This window comes from Trichoplusia ni, chromosome 18, assembly GCF_003590095.1.
Source record: "Trichoplusia ni isolate ovarian cell line Hi5 chromosome 18, tn1, whole genome shotgun sequence".
Classification (NCBI taxonomy): Eukaryota; Metazoa; Arthropoda; class Insecta; order Lepidoptera; family Noctuidae; genus Trichoplusia; species Trichoplusia ni.
Genome location: NC_039495.1, coordinates 7,405,066 through 7,423,077, shown reverse-complemented (window position 1 = coordinate 7,423,077; position 18,012 = coordinate 7,405,066). Strand labels below are relative to the sequence as shown.

The window sequence follows — 18,012 nt, the reverse complement described above, 5'->3', positions numbered from 1 at the left end:
CCCACAATGCGCTACGTGTCTCAGTTTCGATCCTCGCGTAAGATGAGCATTTTTATGATCCATTAACGCTACTTCTGAGTCTGTATGTCTGACTTGAGAGTTTGTGAAACCCTCCCGGATACAAGAATTAAAATTATAAACTTTCGTTATTTTTTTCTCCTGTCATAATTATCATAATGTTCAAATTATTTGAACATTAGCCCCAAACTAGGCAAGGCCTGTATCTTGGGCGCTAATTTAGAGAGTTTATATTTAAAATACTGTTGTTGCTTATCGGATTGTGTTAACCGACTTCTGATGCTAACTGTCAACACTTAAGATTTTCGCACATATATAAAAGGGAATATATAATTCAGTTCTCAATACCATTTACATATATTCGCATATTTTCCCAGTTTCTCGGTTCGTGACGAATAGCTTCCCGGTAAATACAAAGCTATAGGGTTTTCCTCATTCGAGTTTTAACTACCGACGTGATCGGGCGTAGGTTAAAAATAATCTCTTAAAGTTTCATTCAATTGCAAATAGTTTTAACACACATTTACTGACTGTAGTGGGAAAATAGTGGATTTTCGTATAAAAAGCATATAGTTTTTGTATTTGAAAGTGAGGTTTATACTGTTTTAATAAAGTGCTTTTTGAATGGTATATTTTTAACTGTGGAGTGTTTAAGTCTGTTTTAAAGTATTCGTATATAATGACTATAATTTGTGGGTGTTTATCAAATGAATATCAACGGATGAATTCCTGTAAGATTGTAATCATATGTTTATTTTTTAATTAGTTTAAATTATAATATTAATAAATATTTTGGAGATTGAACCAGAGATTAAAATAGAGACAAACACGTGATTGGATATCTAAAAACAAATGAAGTTTGTTATTTTCCTATTTTATTTTAAGGAAAATCAGCTATTATCTAAACGTTATAAATAGTTATAAATTAAATAATTAGAAGGAAAGTTTAACCAATAAATAAATCTATTTTTATTGATTATACGATTATTGATTATACCTATTATTACATATTTAATAAACAAAAATTGGTAACTACAATAAAATTAACTATTCAATATTTACTTAGGTATAGATATTGATAAAAAAATAAATTATAATATTTTAATAAAATAGTTCTAATATTTCTAGTCCTAATAGAAAAAATATTCCATCCTAGCTGAGATTTTCACTGGAATGCAATAGCGGAAATATGACATGACCATATACCATATACAATAGGTCATTAAGTCATGATGTCATTTCAGTGGTAACAAACGCACACTTATAGTAAACAAACCGCTTAACTTATTGTTCGGTGCTTTTATTATTAACAATTATTGTTAGATACTCAATCCCTTTCGATTGTCTCCGATCATAATAAAAATTCTTTGAGTGTGTGAAATAAATAATATAATATATACTTTTCCAGTTGTCTCTTGATTTTAATTGTGTTATTGTGAAATAACGATTATTGGTTTTTTTTTATTATCGCTACATACCTATTCGCGACTATATTTACGATACGGGGATAGGGTTTCTTAATGAGGTAGTCGTTTTTTTTTTAAACGAAAAGGACCGTTGCATTCTTTCTTAAAAAAAAATCCTTAGCTTTTTTCAGTGGTGTTTTAGAATAGTTTAAGATATCTATGAAATACAAATATTTTTTCTGTTTTTTTTTTTTTTGTAAATTTGTGTGACTGAGATGTTGCGCATTTTTTTGAAAGGATTCAGGACTGACCTTTGCCTTGTTTTGTGCATGATGAAATGTATGTAGTAATAATGAAAAACAGTGATTGTTTTGTGAAAGTGATAATATAGTGACTGAAACAAAATGTCTTGTAGCGGTGCGCTGGGATACGTCATGTTCAGTTTTAGCCGACTACAAAACTTATGTATGTATTTGTATTTCGCATTTTCATAATTATCTGGACTTTAAAACAGGCAATCCTAAGAATATTTCGACATTTCTTCCCAGGGTAGTCACATAGGAAACGCTCAATCTAGTGTTCTAAAATAAATATGTAAAATTAAGGATTCAAATCTTACTACTACACAACAAATGATTTCATTCCATACTGTTTACATTCTTTCAAAAATCTAGGTTGAATTATATCTAGATATAATTCCTATTTATTTTATTGTTACAACTGTTTCCAATCACAGCGAAACTGTGAAACTGTGAGTCATTTTTCAATATTAGATCTATTCTTATCCAAGAATAAAGATCTAAAAAGTTAAGTATCCGATACCCAATATCCGCAAATGACAGCTGTGATCAACAAACTGTCAATCAATCAAAACGTTTGACTCAACTTTTGAAAAATGATTAGATATTAAAGTAACGAATTAACTAAATAATTGAAATGCCGTTTTCACAGTTTTTAAAAGTAATATTATATTAAAAATACTTTAAATAATGAACACGGAAAGGTTTGAATCATTTGTGATTGGTCTTATTCTTGAATGAACTGTATGAATAATAAAATTACGCTGAAAAGCTCGTTATTTAATGGCTAACGAAAACTAAAATAGATATTAAGGTCAGTGCGCATACTATGAAATCTCAATCACTGTTACTTTTGAGGAAGTAGGACGGCAATACGCGCAGTATATAGCACTGTCCCGCTTCCACAAAGACGATAGTTCTTTTGACGTCATGATAGAGGCAATATTACCCCAAAAACGATAACTTGCAAGCAAAGTTCAAATGTAAACCATGTGCAACCCATTTATGAAGTCATGTACAATTCAAAGTGTTCTAAATATAGTGGAATACATTCACGTTTCTGAGATACAAGTATTTGTGGTTAATATAAATAGATTCTTACGCCAATTCGGCTAGAACAAAGGATTTGACTGGAATCTGAGGAACGAACGCCCACGCATCGTTCTGAACTGCTACGCGCTTATTTCAAAATAGTTTTAAGTAGACACATGAAGTAAAGTTAGGTTTACTAGAAAGTCAAATAATAGGTTTAATAGACAGGAAAAAAAATATAATGAGGTCTGAAATTGATTGATCACACCTACAATTTTCTTTGCATCATTATTATTTTTATCTTGCATACAAAAAGAATCCAGAAAAACGCCCTACTAGTTAATTATTAAAATATAATAAGTAGCCACGTGTCTAAACCTAATTAATTAACACTCAAAACAACAATCAGCTAACTCCTGGTTACGAAAGATAACTTCAGGATCTACTAAAAGTATATCGGCGTTATCATAACTTTACTAAACTTCCAATTTCCATCGGCATTGCCCGTTATCAGATAATGTGTCACCCTGATAACAGCAATCAATAATTACGCCACTCAGTGTCCATCGACAAACTAACATGAATAATCCTAAAAGTGGTAAAATTAAAAAAATCGTATCCGTTTTTCAAAATTCCCAAATTGTCCTTTCAAGTGCCGCGTTGCATTGTGAAGTGAAGTAAAATGTGATCGCGATTTTGAACCTTATTCGTATTGACATGGAGACTCAAGTAACTGATGCTTTCTTGTTCTATTTGGATTCAGTGCCTCGTGTAGTTATGAGTAAACCAAAGAAGAGCCCGACTGAAAGGACTAAGGATAAGATTAAAGACATTTTTGGATCACATCATGACCTGCGGATGCGTGGCAAACGTAATTTCTATGTTTATCATGTTTACAATAGCTTTCGGGATCATTCCCGAATCTATCTAATTCCGATTCTGATTTGAGTGAAAGAGGATCTGATGGATTGAATGAAATGAATCTGTTTCGAGGAGATTCAAATTTGTAACAAAAAAAAACATTCTGAATATTCTCCTTGAAGATTCCCCTTGAATGTCACTCTTTTTTCTGTAATAGTTACATTTCGAAGCAGAGTTATTGGTCTCGTTTCTATATCTATAGCAAAAAATACCTCTGTATTTGTTTATCTACATTATCGTACCTACATATTAAAACCTTTTGTCCTTTTGTCTTGATATGTCCTTCTGAATAAACAGTATATTTTGAAGATAAAAACTTGAATTGCTAGGTCAAATTTCGATCCACAATTTTTAACCTGTACGATTCCCCAGATGAGTGGTAAATTAAGATATTAACATCAAACAATTTGGAACGGTTAATGTTAAACGTGTTGACGGTCGCTTGTGAATCAACGAATTGCAGATACGAACTTATCAGACATATCTACGCACACTTGATAATGTAGATATATCTTATTATATCTAGACGGCATGGCAAAACTTGGCTTAGTTTCATTTCACAGTTACGTCCCAAAATTTGATCATAAACCCATTCTTTCGAAGCATAAGATCATTCGTCAAAATTTTCGGATGATTGTGTGTCAAAAGATCAGTACCCGTTGAAATTTTATTTTAGTGTGAATTCAGGATTTTGGAAGACAAGGTAAATAATTGAAAAGTAATATCCGAATGTTACGACCTAAATGTGTACGTCTGGAATACCTGTTCCCTTTCATGTGCCGTTTTTTTTTTGTTGAAGTGAACATTTTCGGTAACGTTATTTTTTTTGTACTATCCCTATGGTGCTGTGCCTGTGCTTATTCTCTCTACATACAAATTCGAATGTTGAAATGTCAAGTGTTTTTGACATTGTCATGTTGGCATTTTTGCATTTGGCACTCAAAGAGATGTTGAATGTCTGGAGAATGGCACTGCAGATCAAATTTCAGTCTGATATAGAAATTCAGTATGACTATTAACAAAGTCAAAACTGTCGTTCCCTTTCTTTTAAGTGGTTTATCGAATTTAACCATTTCTACATCATCGTATTTACCTAAAACATTTAAATCGAAACTCATTTCTTATCTGAATACATCTTCTGTCAACTCAAAGTTTTTTTTTTTTTAAGATTATAAGTACCTACTGACTTATTATTAATTTCTACGTGACAGGTCTAAGGTGCTTTCTCAAGTGTTTCTATCATTGGATAGCTTAAAGTCTTTGTGTGTGTGTTCTTTTGTTGTATTAAAATAAAAAATAAAAAACAGATTTTGAAACTATCTTCTCGTTAGAAACATCTTTTTCACACCATAGACACTTAATAATATAAGTTACTTTATCCTACCGATACAAATAAGACTCTAACCACATTGTTTTAAGAACTTTTTTCTTTAAATCCATGTGTACGAACATTTGTCATTATGACCCCGTGTATGTATAAGTAGGTAACATATACTTTTCGCCTATCTGGTTATGGCTTTGGAACCTAAATCTTGCTGTGGTATGGGGTACTATTAAATATGTACTTTCCATTACAAAGATACATTGACGGAAATAGAAATCCTACGGAATATTTTTTACAAATTCATGTTTAACTAGCTGAAGAATGAGTTAAATCTAATTGTGAATCGATTTAAATATTTCAGCCTAGTTTGTGTTTCCCCGTCAATGTATTTTTGTGGATTACATCAAGCAGCCAATTGGCATATAATGGCAGCATGTAATCATACTTACCCAACTCCAACGTGATGTTGTCAAATCTGGGACAAGAGTTAACAAAATTAAGTATCATATTTACTGCTTAAAAATAAACAAGTTTACCAGTTTTGACGATGTAACGTACTGTGTGGTACATTTTAATAGCCCTTTAATGGTGATTACAACCTTTTGAAAAAGAAAAAGAATTATCAAGTGTTTTTTGAATATGTGCTCTCTAAAAAGGAAGAATTTTCTACAAGGAAACCAACATAATAACAGTCTATTTATTAATATCTGAAACGAAATTGCCTTACTGAACAAATTCAGTCATTGGCTAATTTCAAGCATGGAAGTTGCTTTTCGGATGTTTCTCAATATATGGAGAAAGTTGTTCTTTAGACAGCAACAATATGCAGTATTTGAAATTTGTCAATTTAGAATACTCTAAGTGATATCTATAACCAACAAAGAGCTATTAGAACATGGACCACCAGCCTTCTATCTCCTGCTTTCCCATTTCAACCTCTTGCTGTAACTAACAAACAAACATATTCTATGTTCTATATTATACATTTCAGCCGGAGGCAGCAGTAATGAAGATCTGAGCGACTCGACAGAAATTTCTATACAGAAATCACATGTACGGAGTAGATTAAGAAAGTTCTTCGCCAAAAGACCAGCGATGGAGCAACTCGTCAAGAAAGGGATATACAAAGGTTCGGAATTTGATCTTTGACGGTGTGTGCACTTAGACTGGTAGCTTTAGTAGTGGTGGTTAGCAAAACGGACAATTTGAAATTAATGCTTAAGTACCCTGGTGTCAAATGAAGTAAGAACATGGGGCCCAATTGGATTCGGAGTAACTTTAGAAACTGTTATTTTCTAACCAAAATTTGAGTGATGGAATAATTAGTTTTATTTACTTTGGACAACACGCTTGGTATTTTTTTGGATGCACTTTCAAGGATTTTTGGTGGCTCGTTTTTAACAGAAGGTGAGTAATCTTGAAATGCTTATAATGTAGTTTTTTTTGTAAATATATTAATACACATGTATGTATAGTAGTTGTTTGAATTTAATGGTGTTTTATTTTCTATACCTCTTCGCGTGACTGTAGATTTAGCTGATTTTAGATCATAGAAAATATATGGAATTGTTTTTCTTTATATTTGACGCTTGTTTTTGTTTTCTGGTTTGTTTTTAGCACACCTAGTCATAGTTTAAGCTGTTGACGTTAATTTAGACAAAAACATGTTTATTTGTTTGTTTAAAACCACTAAATATGTTACGGTTACATGAGAATATTTTATCAGTTTCTATTTCGTCTAAAGCCGGAGTTCTGACGGGATTTACTATGTAATGTACCACGTTGCTTTCTCGCAATTTAAATTACAAATCTGGGACCAAACAAACTGCAACCTCAGTTGCTGTCTGCGGTTCAAATAACATTTTATAGCAAACAATTTCTCATAATGGACGCGGTCTTTATTTACTTTAAGCATCGATTTTTGCCTTGCAAGGACAAAAGTTTTTTTTATAAAATTTTAGAGTTAAAATTACTGTTTTCGAGTAAATATCTAATAATTGGGTCGTCAGATTCAATTACAAACAATATTTGAGTAGTAAGAACTCTCGTCTCGCCCTGTTTGACATTCGGTCAGGGCATTATTTTTTCAGATATTTCAAAAAAGCTTTTTTTATAGTAAAAGGAAAACTATAATCATTCGTGACCTATAATTCCAAAGAGTCTATGAATATCACAACTGCGCTTTAATTTTCAATTTATCTACGTCAGTTTTACGTGTCAACTTTCATGCGAAACCCAGCTTCATTTCAATTCTAAGTTATACGACGTATCTATTGTTACAAGAAATCAACCTTATGACAAAGGCATAAAGTTTATTTTCGCGTTTTTATTTTTCGCTGAAACTCAAGTATCAAAGTTCAATAAAACGTACTATACCGCTAACGGCAGCCATTTTGCTTCTTTGACGTAACAGGAAATTTTGCAAATATCCTTTATCGCTACTTCTTTTGTTTGTATTAATGGCATATAGCTTGTTTTTTTATTAGAACATAAATTTCTAGTTAATTTAATCCCGACCCTTAATTTTTCAAAAAAAATTTCGCTTTTTGAATATCGATCAATGTTATGAATTTTAGTAAATTGGAGGAGTCCTTGTCGCGCCAAAACACCCATTCTGTATAAAAGTATTTTGAACTGTAGTTTTTATACTAAAACACACATGTTCTAACCCATTATGAATACAAAAACTCGACCCTCTAGTTTCGCTGACTCATCAGCTCATGATTAACGAATCTGCTTAGTTTTGAAACTAGTCGGGCGATCCCGATAGATACGCGTGTGTAAACAGTTTTCAAAAATGATTGTAAGATATATTATGTAACATATGAAGCAACTACAGTAGGCATATTCCCTTATTACTGAACTTTTCTGAGTACCCTCGATAAGAGCCAAGTAACTTATTCTGAATGAATACCTATTACTTAAAGTGTCGTCACACCTCTTACGTATTAATTCGTCACTTGCACTGTAGGTACGGTTCTATTACCAGACACCCGTTTTGTGGTTAATTAGTAAACAAATACAGATGAAATTCTAATGAACTCTGCGTTTGTAATCCTTGTTTTATTTACATTAATTCACTGACCAATGCTCTTGATTCTTGGTCGAAACGAATGACACCTTCATCTTTTAAACCTTTGTGTAAATCTGTACCTAGTTAAACTTGTCAGTGCAAATTTTATTCTCGATGTGATCGGTTGTTTTTAATTAATGTTTATTTTCGTTATTTCGTGTTATTTTCTTTGTTTATTAATTTGTTCACGATGAGTAAAACGCTCAGAAATAAAATGGAGAGTTTCTTCAAGAACGTTATCGTTTCGGGGAGGAGTCGACTTTCGTCACTCAATTTAGGTATGAGGTTTATTTGTATTATTTGGTTTGAGATTTTCTTTTTTTTTTTGGTTTTTGGTTTTTGGTGAAATTAAATTTAACCATTTTTTTTTAAATTAAAATTGTATATTCTCGGTCGCATTAAAAACAATCAACAACTTAATTGAAAAATATAGAATTTCGGAAAATGTTCTTGTCATTCCCTTTCATTTCATATATAAATAACATCAGCTGGTAAAAAATTACGGAAGATCCATAATTATTTTACATTTTATAAATGGCTCTAAAAATTAGGGGAAAATATTTTTTAACTTTTATACGATCAATATTGATATACATACATTGTACAATATTATCTAAAGAACAATATTGTATGGTTTATCCGACGTATTTTTCGTTTGGCTATCGATTTTTTGGAAAAGTCGTTTATTTTTATTCGCCGAAGCAATATTTTATTTGGCTTTAGTTTGCACACACGAGACATTGTACATTGGAACGCGGATCTTTCAGGTCAACCACTCGAAGCAAAAAATAATAATCTTAATGATAAATTAATTGATTATATCATAATATCTGACAAATGATTAAAAATCAATACACAGTGCACCGCAACACATCCGCCTCATCTTCAAACGCTAATACTGAAAAAAAACAACTTCCAAAAACGCCCTATTCTCTTTCCCTTCTTATTCTCCCTAAGAAATATAAATAATACTCAATCGAATGTACCTAATCTGGAAAATCTAGCGCATATAACAACTTCCAAAAACTGTTAAGTTATAACTAAACTCAACAATTTTAAGTTATTTGTTTAAATGGGTGCCAAACCCAACACGATAGATCACACCTTCAAGATACACCTTCGTGTATGTCTTCCTCGAAAAGAGAGTTTGAAGCAGTCATCTTGTTAATCTTATGTCAAATATTATTTTTTCTTTTGTCTCTTTTGACAGACGAGCCAGTGTTCGGTCGGAACTTGGACGAGGTCTGCCCGCCGTCCAGCCCCCGCGTCCCCGAGTTCGTGGTGCAGTGTGTGAACGAGATAGAGAGCAATGAGGAGAACATGTGTACTGACGGCCTGTACCGCGCCAGCGGGAACCTCAGTCAAGTGCAGAAGATTAGACTCGAGGTAAGATACCGATAGATGGCGCTGTTATTTGGTGTGAAGAGTTTACAGGCAAGATACCGATAGATGGCGCTGTTAGTTGATGTTGAGAGTAAAGTTAGCGTATACTGACTATGAGCGAAAAAAAACATGATGGCTTAGATATGAGATTTATGATTATTTACTTAAAAGTATAATCGTTTCTTGAGTAAAATGTTTTAGGATATTATGTTAGAGGGTGTTCGTGTTTTGAATATATTATTAATTGAAATATGTATCTATACTATCTATGTACTTATGAAGAAAAAAAATCTGTTAAGCAATATAATTAATTAGAAATACAAAATACGTTTCAAACGAACCAGTTTTAATCTATGGGATGTAGTTTGAATTTTTATTTCAGAGCGAAAGATAGTGAGTGCATGATTAATTTAAAAGCCATTTTGCAATTATATGCTTGTTGCATCTGAAAGCTGACACCAACATAGTTGGGAAAAGGCTAGGATGACGATGAATAATATATTTCTTTTGGATGTAGGTAAATTAATGATGACAACACTGAATTATGTCATGTAGCTACGTCATGAGTTTAAAGTCAAACTGCTTTGTTTTATTGTAATGGTAAGTTGGTTTAAGTACTTCAGCAAAAAAGTTGAGTTAGAAACTAAAAATACCGCTCGAGTCATGTTTTTTTAAGATAATCAGTCTTTTTAAAGGGTTAAATATTTCTATTTCTTAACATTTGAAAAGGCTTAATTTTATTTACTAATCTTAATTTTTTTAATTGCCTATGACTAATTCAATATTTACATTATGACTCACAATATTTTCACAGATAAAAACATACTATAATTTAACTCTTCTACATACTTGGGAATGTATCACAGATAATACTTTTTATCTGTGACGTAATAATTTAAAACAATATTATTATTTATTTCATCAGTGTTTTTGATGAGACCTCGTTATAGATCTAACATCAAAAAATATTATACAAGAACACTCATAGTATGGGTATGACGTATAGTTTAAATATCATAGGGAAAATACAATGTTAGAAACTCTTCACTTTTCAATAATAAGCTACCTTACAAATGACGTGATGTGACTATGTACTTAAATCTATTGTGACGTAACTTGCCACAAACGAAAACAAATTTGACACAATGTTAACAACAATATTGGCACCAAAAAATTACCAGTACAACAGAGGTAAATAGAATATTCTTTATTGCACGCCACGTCAGTAAAAGATTTAACGAATATTAAAACTTGGCTGGACTCGAAATTGAAAAATACTTTATATTGAAGCTGCATTCCTTTTTTTAATAATTGTATCATTCGCTGTATATAATATGAGACCTTAAACATCTAAACATAATGTTTTAAATCTGGCACAAGATACAGTGGATTAATGATACACAGAGGTTCCAGGTCCTAGTCTAGGATCAATCATATGAAACACTTATAAAATGAAGATTGAATTTTTTATCTTGGTACTACTTTTTGGCCAGCCGACACCAAACCTAACCATTCTTAACCTTCACCAGGTGGACCAGAACAAGATGTCAGTGATTCGCAACAACACGGACATCCACGTGCTGACGGGCTCGCTGAAGCTGTTCTTCAGGGAGCTGAAGGAACCCCTCATACCCTGCTCGATCTTCGACAGAGTCCTCGCTGCCTGCTGTAAGTTTTATAGAACCTTTATTACAATTAATTAGTACAGGTAGACTAATGGAAGAATTTTACCTAACTTGTATCATGTGTAATGGAGGAATTTGTACTCTCGGTCAGTGACCCCGGTGCCTTGATTTACTTTTTCATATACTACAATGTTGATATTACAAGAACAATAGTCTTAGATGTCAATCAAGAGTAGATACAAAACTTAGTTGCAGAATTTTGAATTATATGTATTGTTTTTTTTTAACAGCAATAAAGCCAAAGGAGGCGAGGATCAAGGAGTTCCAGAGCATCGTGAAGGCTCTGCCGCAGTGCAACAGGGATACACTCAAGTTCCTGCTCGAGCACTTGCTAAAGTAAGTTTGTATGCAGGATACAAAATTTAAAATGAAGCTCTTTTTATATGTCAATTAATGGAAGGTTTTTATCCGAGGAAATATGTTTATCGATGGTTCGTAATACTTCTAAATGGGTTAGAAATAATTTCACGTGTATTTAGCCCGACTGTTTTCGGACTCCTCCTGAATCATGAGCTAACGTAGTCAGGTCAGGAATCAATGTTAGTCTTGACAATATCCTTTGTCTTCATCTGTGGATAAAAACTATTTAAATCCGTTTAATTCATCTTAAAAGCGTTGCAAACTTAAATTCGTACAGGTATAAGTAATCAGACTTGTTTATAGAGACAATGTCTAATGAATCTTCTTTTACAGGGTAACAGAACGCAAAGACCGGAACAGGATGCACACAGCGAACCTAGCCATTGTTTTCGGACCCACATTACTATGGGCCCCCGCCGAACAGGCCCACAATATCGCCGTCGACTGCATCCAACAGAACAACGTAGTGGACATCCTTCTCACAGACTTCAAAGAAATATTCGGGGATGACAGCAAAGGAAAGAAAAAAGCGTGACTGAAAAACTACAATTAACGGGTAGAGGTTAAAGCCCCAAAATTGGTTACTGTTCTAAACATTCAAAGGTAAAACGTTACGCGTCCACCAAAATTATTTATTGAGAATTTGTGAACATTATCTTGATATAAATCCAAGATATTGTTCAAAAACCGGGTTAAAATGTACAACAGTAACCAATCATTCCAATGGGTTAGGTCGTGATAAGCTAGATGTTTACGAAGTTCTATAACTATAGGCGAAATATTTTGTATATACAGACCGTGAGCCAAGAATATCTGGTACGATACTCTTTGGTTTACAACTTATTTAATGTATCTGCGATTTAATACTGGCTGTATAGATCAGAAAAGAAAATGGATACCCGCGCTGTCAAAATACGAATTGAAGTTTGAAGTTCGACACGTTCTATTATTCCTTTGAATGTAAGTAAAGTAAGTTTGGTATTTTATTTATGGTCAGCATTGCGTTTGGATTTTTCCATGTTTTTTCTGGTCTATAGCAAGATATTAGTGACTTACATTGGCGCGAAAAAAATAACTGCATTAAAATGGTGAATTTTACAATTTCAAATCGAGACAAATTTATTGAGAAAAAAAATCAAACAAATTAAATTATTTCCCTTTAGTTGGTCCGAATTATTTTTTTGTAAAAATTTGACACTAATATGAGTTGTGATTGTAAAGCAATATAGTACGGAAAGACTGTCCGAGGCTAGAGATAAATGATAATATATTCAAATATTAGATATATAGACAAAAAAATATACGTTTCTTCTATATGTATATATTTAGGCACACTTAACCTAAAGCGATCTGGTCTGGAAGTAACCTTATTTTACAAACAGATGTGTATTGACATTTAGAATGTTCTAGAATTATTTCTAGACCTTTCTATGTTTAGGTGAATTGTAAATAGGATAGAGATCGGTGTGATTTAGACGTGTAGATTTAAATTTATAAACAGCATTATTTTTGGGGGCCAATTATGTATTTATGTGTCCTAGGGGATTAAAGCGAGCGATAGTAAGAAAATTCAGTCTTATTACGTAATTTCTTATAGCATAGCAATCGAATAGCGATAATTCTGCAATTACTGCTGTAAAATTGCTTATTCGTAAATCGAAATACCTACGTAATAAATATTTGCTGCCAATCTGAGTAACAATTTACAAGATATTGAAAATTGATTTTTTTCTTCACATGGTGCCAGAACAGTTATGTATAGACAGCAAAAAAGTTCAACAGAAACTGATTTACGAAACAAGAAATGCTATAAGTCAGATTTTATAGAAATCAAAACATAATTATTATAGCTATTTATGTTTTACTTTTTCTAACATTTTTTTGTTTTTGTAAATCTGTGGCTTCTTTATTTGCTGCCAGTACCAACTTAAGTATCACTTAGTATTCCGTCATTCGATCACTCGCTTTGTCACTCTATATAATAGGCTAGAAGCCACTATAATTTGTGCCTTAAGCTACATATTATGTAAATATTCATCAAAGATGATTTTCTTTATAATGTGATAATCATAACGTTGTTGTATCCTAGTATAATTTCGTTGTATTATCTTTTTAAGTATAAAAAATGCTTGCAAACGTGACAGTCTAGTCCTTAACAGTTTTAACTGGACTTTTTCAGTGAAGACTTTGCTCTAGATTAACCGTCGTATTCACAAACGTCACTTAGTTTTATTTCACCTTTAAGTGTCATGTCTTTGTCACTGTTAAGTGGCAATTAGTGACAAAAAGACGCGAATGAAAGAACGTGTTTGTGAATACGGCCGAGAGATTTGTAAAGATTTTTTTACAATAGTCTGCGCGTTGGATAAATCTTGATATAAAATGCTGTATAATTTCGTTTCTATTTAACCTATGTAAATAAAATTTTGGATTTTGTCAAGCTTTTAAATATCTTCATCATTATTGATATCGCAGACAAATGCTAGAAGTAAATACTCAAGGTAGAACACCAATTTAATGTAAATTGTCTAATAAGCTAATAACCAAAGTTTTTGTATTCGGCTGATAGAATAAAAGAAGAATAATTATATTGTTGTGTAGTAATTACTTTACGTATATGTTACGCCAATAATGCTTGGACATAGTTAATGAAGTTACATGAAATAAAATCAAATTATTTTAAGTCTATGTTTTATTTTTAACTTACCTGACAGTCCTGTGTAAAATGCTAAAAGAGGTTTTTTAAGAAGATCATACAGGTTGGGGCTTCTTTTCGTCGCGACTAATCTACAAAATTTAGACTCGGAACTGGTTTGTTCTATTTATTATTTTGATTGGATTTTTAATGGTATTCGGTCCTAAATAGAACTATCGGATCAAACCAAGATCGAGAAGCGATCTAGTGTGTTCAGGGTCATAAGCATTCATCCAACATCGTCCATCGAGCATGCACAAATTAGTTCTATTTCGAGGTCCAAAGTACCATCTCGATCAAAATTAATCAGAACTCGATCCACGACTTTCGTCTCTCGATTCAGCTCAAAAGCACACTAACCTTTATTATTTGTAAATTATAACTCTATTAAAGAGAACCCAAAGCGATGTTATCAGAGCATTAATAATAATAAAAAGTTATTGCTTAATAAACTATACACTAAACAAAAACCTTTGTACATTTCTGCAACAAATTTTTGCCACTACCAAAACTCACAGAAGTATGAAAATAAATCACTTTTACATATAGTGATAAGTCCTTATTAAAGACGCAAGACTCGACAAACCTGATACCTACGTAACACATAGGTACTTACATACATTGCAGGTCTACGCATGTAAAAACATGTTTGATCCAACGTACTTTCATAAAAAAATAACCTTTAAGTCCATTCTGTTTCCAAAAGCGTAGGTACCTTAACGTTTCAACGGTAAATCTTTCAGTCATAAATCATTTATTTTCTCGATCTCTTTATTTCAATAGCTATAAACTTTCAGTTCTATCCATACTGTCCATTAAATATTCAGTCAGCAAGTTCAAGGTCAATACAAAAATAACTTCGCTACAAGAATTTTTTTAGTTTTTATTACTTACGTACCGTCTGTGACTAACGTTTTTGAACACTGTCAGTTGTAACTAAGTTGTAGCTAATAATAGTATGTGTTGATCTTAGGTGTCAACTATCTCTGTAACAAATTCCATTAGAATTGGTTTAGTTGTTTGAGAGAGAAGAGGTAACATAAATACACTCTTACAAGATATACTTACACTATACCTACTTTTATAAGTTTTGGAAGTGGCGAAAATTTATTGTAGAAATATCTTAAAAAAGGTTTAGTTTAAATATTCTATGTTTGTGTATGTAAGCTTACATTCGCTTTTTAATTATAGAGTGAAAAACGCAACAATCTGAAATAAGTTATTATTTACGCCTTGGAAATGATAAAATCTAGTGTAATTTAGCTGAAAACCAATATTGTTGAAAAAATATGATCGACCTGACTGTTTTTCGACTCTGTTACTGACTGTACTTTCGATTTCACATTAAATAAAACTAGGTATCGTAAAATACATCGAAGTTTTTGTATATAATAGAATCACTAGTTGAGCCACGCGGTTTTATCTACGTTTTCGTTTATATTTGTAGAAGAGTGATTTTATTTAGCCTCCTTCGGTCTTGGTATGGCCTCCTGCCGCCTACCGTGGCTGTATAATGTAGGCCCATTTTTGAGCCGACCAGTCACCGCTTGCCATTTGCTTGTATTTAAAGGCAGGTATTCTAAAGTTTATGAAGGCAACGCTTCCACTTAACATTCGCTTTTATATACTAATAGCCCAAATTAATAGACTTCGTCCGCGTGGTTAGAAGATATAAGTTATGATTTATACCTGTCCTGTTTTTTCCACATTTTTCATTGTATTGTCGCTCCTATTAGTCGCAGCGTGATGGTATATAGCCTAAAACCTTCCTCGATGAATAGTCTATAATTTTTAACTTTGAACCAGTAGTTCCTGAGATTAGCGCGTTCAAACAATTAAATATTAGTATAGATAGATTAGTTTTGTAGCTATCTTGGATTTTCCATGTTTGTTCTTCTAGTATATAAAATATACATTACAACGGATCAAGAACAAGCTTAAAAACTCAGCATACTTCTCTACACTTCATGTCGATAAAAATTAATAGATAAAAAGGATATACATACCCACGTTTTTAAATGTCACATTCAAATTGTATCAAAATCGGTCCAGCCGTTTTTATAGTTGTGAATTGCATAGTCATTTGATTTGAAGCTACCCTGTAAGTTTCAGCCTGCTAGCTTATCGGGAAGTGCCTCAAAATTGAGTTACCGGAACGACAAACAAAGAAACTAAAAAGTGAGTGTTGATAAAAAAAATCATGGGTAAAACCAAAATTATTTTATTCAAGTACGAGATTTCACTTTCCTACGTTATTATTATTTATATACATACATAATAATAGGTACTCTTGAACTTTCTGAATCACCAGGTGATACTTACAACGATATAAATAACCATTGTCTCAATGAGAAATGCCCTTTCGAGTTTTATATGGGGAAACAAAGAAATCAATGATTAATGTTAGTCATGACGCTTAGCCGTAATGACTCGGAAAGGTACCTATACCTTATAGACACACCCACCTTCTGATTTCATAGACGATGAGAATAGCCCTCAAAGTGGGATGTTAAAAAAAATACGTAAAATTCTTTTTGTGTTGAATAGGCCATTTATCGAGGAAGGCTTTAGGCTATAAACCATCACGCTGCGACGAACAGGAGCGAAAATATAATGGAAAATGTGAAAAAAAAAACAGGACAGGTACAAATCATAACTTATATCTTCTACCCACGGGGACGAAGTCAAGCAACAGCTAGTAATTAATGTAATTATAATGTTTTTTTTAAGGTTTCGCAGCCTAACAGTTTATCTGTCCCACATACACATAATACATACACTGTTCAAACAGGCTATATAGAGAGCTAGACATTTGAAATTAACAGTTATTCTTCCAATGAATTTTAAATAAACGGGTGACCCCATAGCTTTTCAATTGACTATAGAAATTCTTAGTATCAGTTTCCCACATAATGTGAACAGGTATTAAATGTAAAAATCTCGTTAGTTCATCATATAGTCACATTATGATAAAAAAGTAAAAACACATATTTTTCCTTTATTAAAACTCTACAAATTGACAAATATAAACTGTCAATGACGTAATGACTCACCAAAATTTATACACAAAAGTGACGTCATATTAATTCCATTTACCGTAATTTGTTCAATTTATATTTAAAACAATTATGGACAAAGAATACGTATCCATTATTGTAAACTACATAACGGATATTGAAAAATGTCCATCATCGCTATTAATTATTCTCTAGTGCACTATAGGCAAAATGGGAAAGTTTGTCGAAGCGCCTTTGAGCCGTTCATGCTGAAAAGCTCGATGTCACACACAAAGGGCTTCTGCAAAAGCTTTAATGCACTCTAAAGCTCCAATCAAAAAAGCTTTTCATCAATAGCCTATAGGAGCCAACATGTATGGGATACAAAAATGAACAGAATGGTTCATGAAACATTGTTATATTATTTATATTTATTACTGATAAAGACACTTCCAATCAAGAGATTTTAGATCGATATTCATTTTCTTTGCTGTATACGCCTTAATAATTAGTTACAATCTTTTAATTAGAATTAGTTTGCTCTTGTGGGTACCTAGTGACCAGAGTGAGTAGGATATTTTTTTATACCGAGCTCCTCACTTTTAAATGACGGATCATTTAAAAGTGAGGACTTGTTATTAGATTTTTTTGATAGTAACTATCGTGAGAATGATTCATTATTAAATGATGTAACGGTTTACTCACGCGTATTTATCGGACTAGTTTCGGACCCAACCGGAGTCCTTAATCATGAGCACGAACGTCGTTCGACTCGCGATCCCGCCGCGTCTGCTCATGATTAAGGACTCCGGTTGGGTCC

General features: G+C 32.5%; 1 protein-coding gene across 3 annotated transcripts in view; it reads left to right on the top strand.

Annotated features, from left to right (window-relative positions):
• Positions 1–14,189, top strand: part of LOC113502889 — a 163,050-nt gene extending 148,861 nt beyond the window's left edge. For 2 of the 3 annotated variants that reach the window (XM_026884633.1, XM_026884634.1), the window contains exons 9-13: positions 5,992–6,129; positions 9,284–9,459; positions 10,986–11,124; positions 11,372–11,477; positions 11,835–14,189. In XM_026884633.1, coding sequence (XP_026740434.1) covers positions 5,992–6,129; positions 9,284–9,459; positions 10,986–11,124; positions 11,372–11,477; positions 11,835–12,036 — 761 coding nt within the window. In that variant the 3' untranslated portion in view covers positions 12,037–14,189. The remainder of the gene's footprint in view (positions 1–5,991; positions 6,130–9,283; positions 9,460–10,985; positions 11,125–11,371; positions 11,478–11,834) is intronic. The other variant, XM_026884635.1, reaches the window with a different exon arrangement.
• Positions 14,190–18,012: the final 3,823 nt, after the last annotated feature.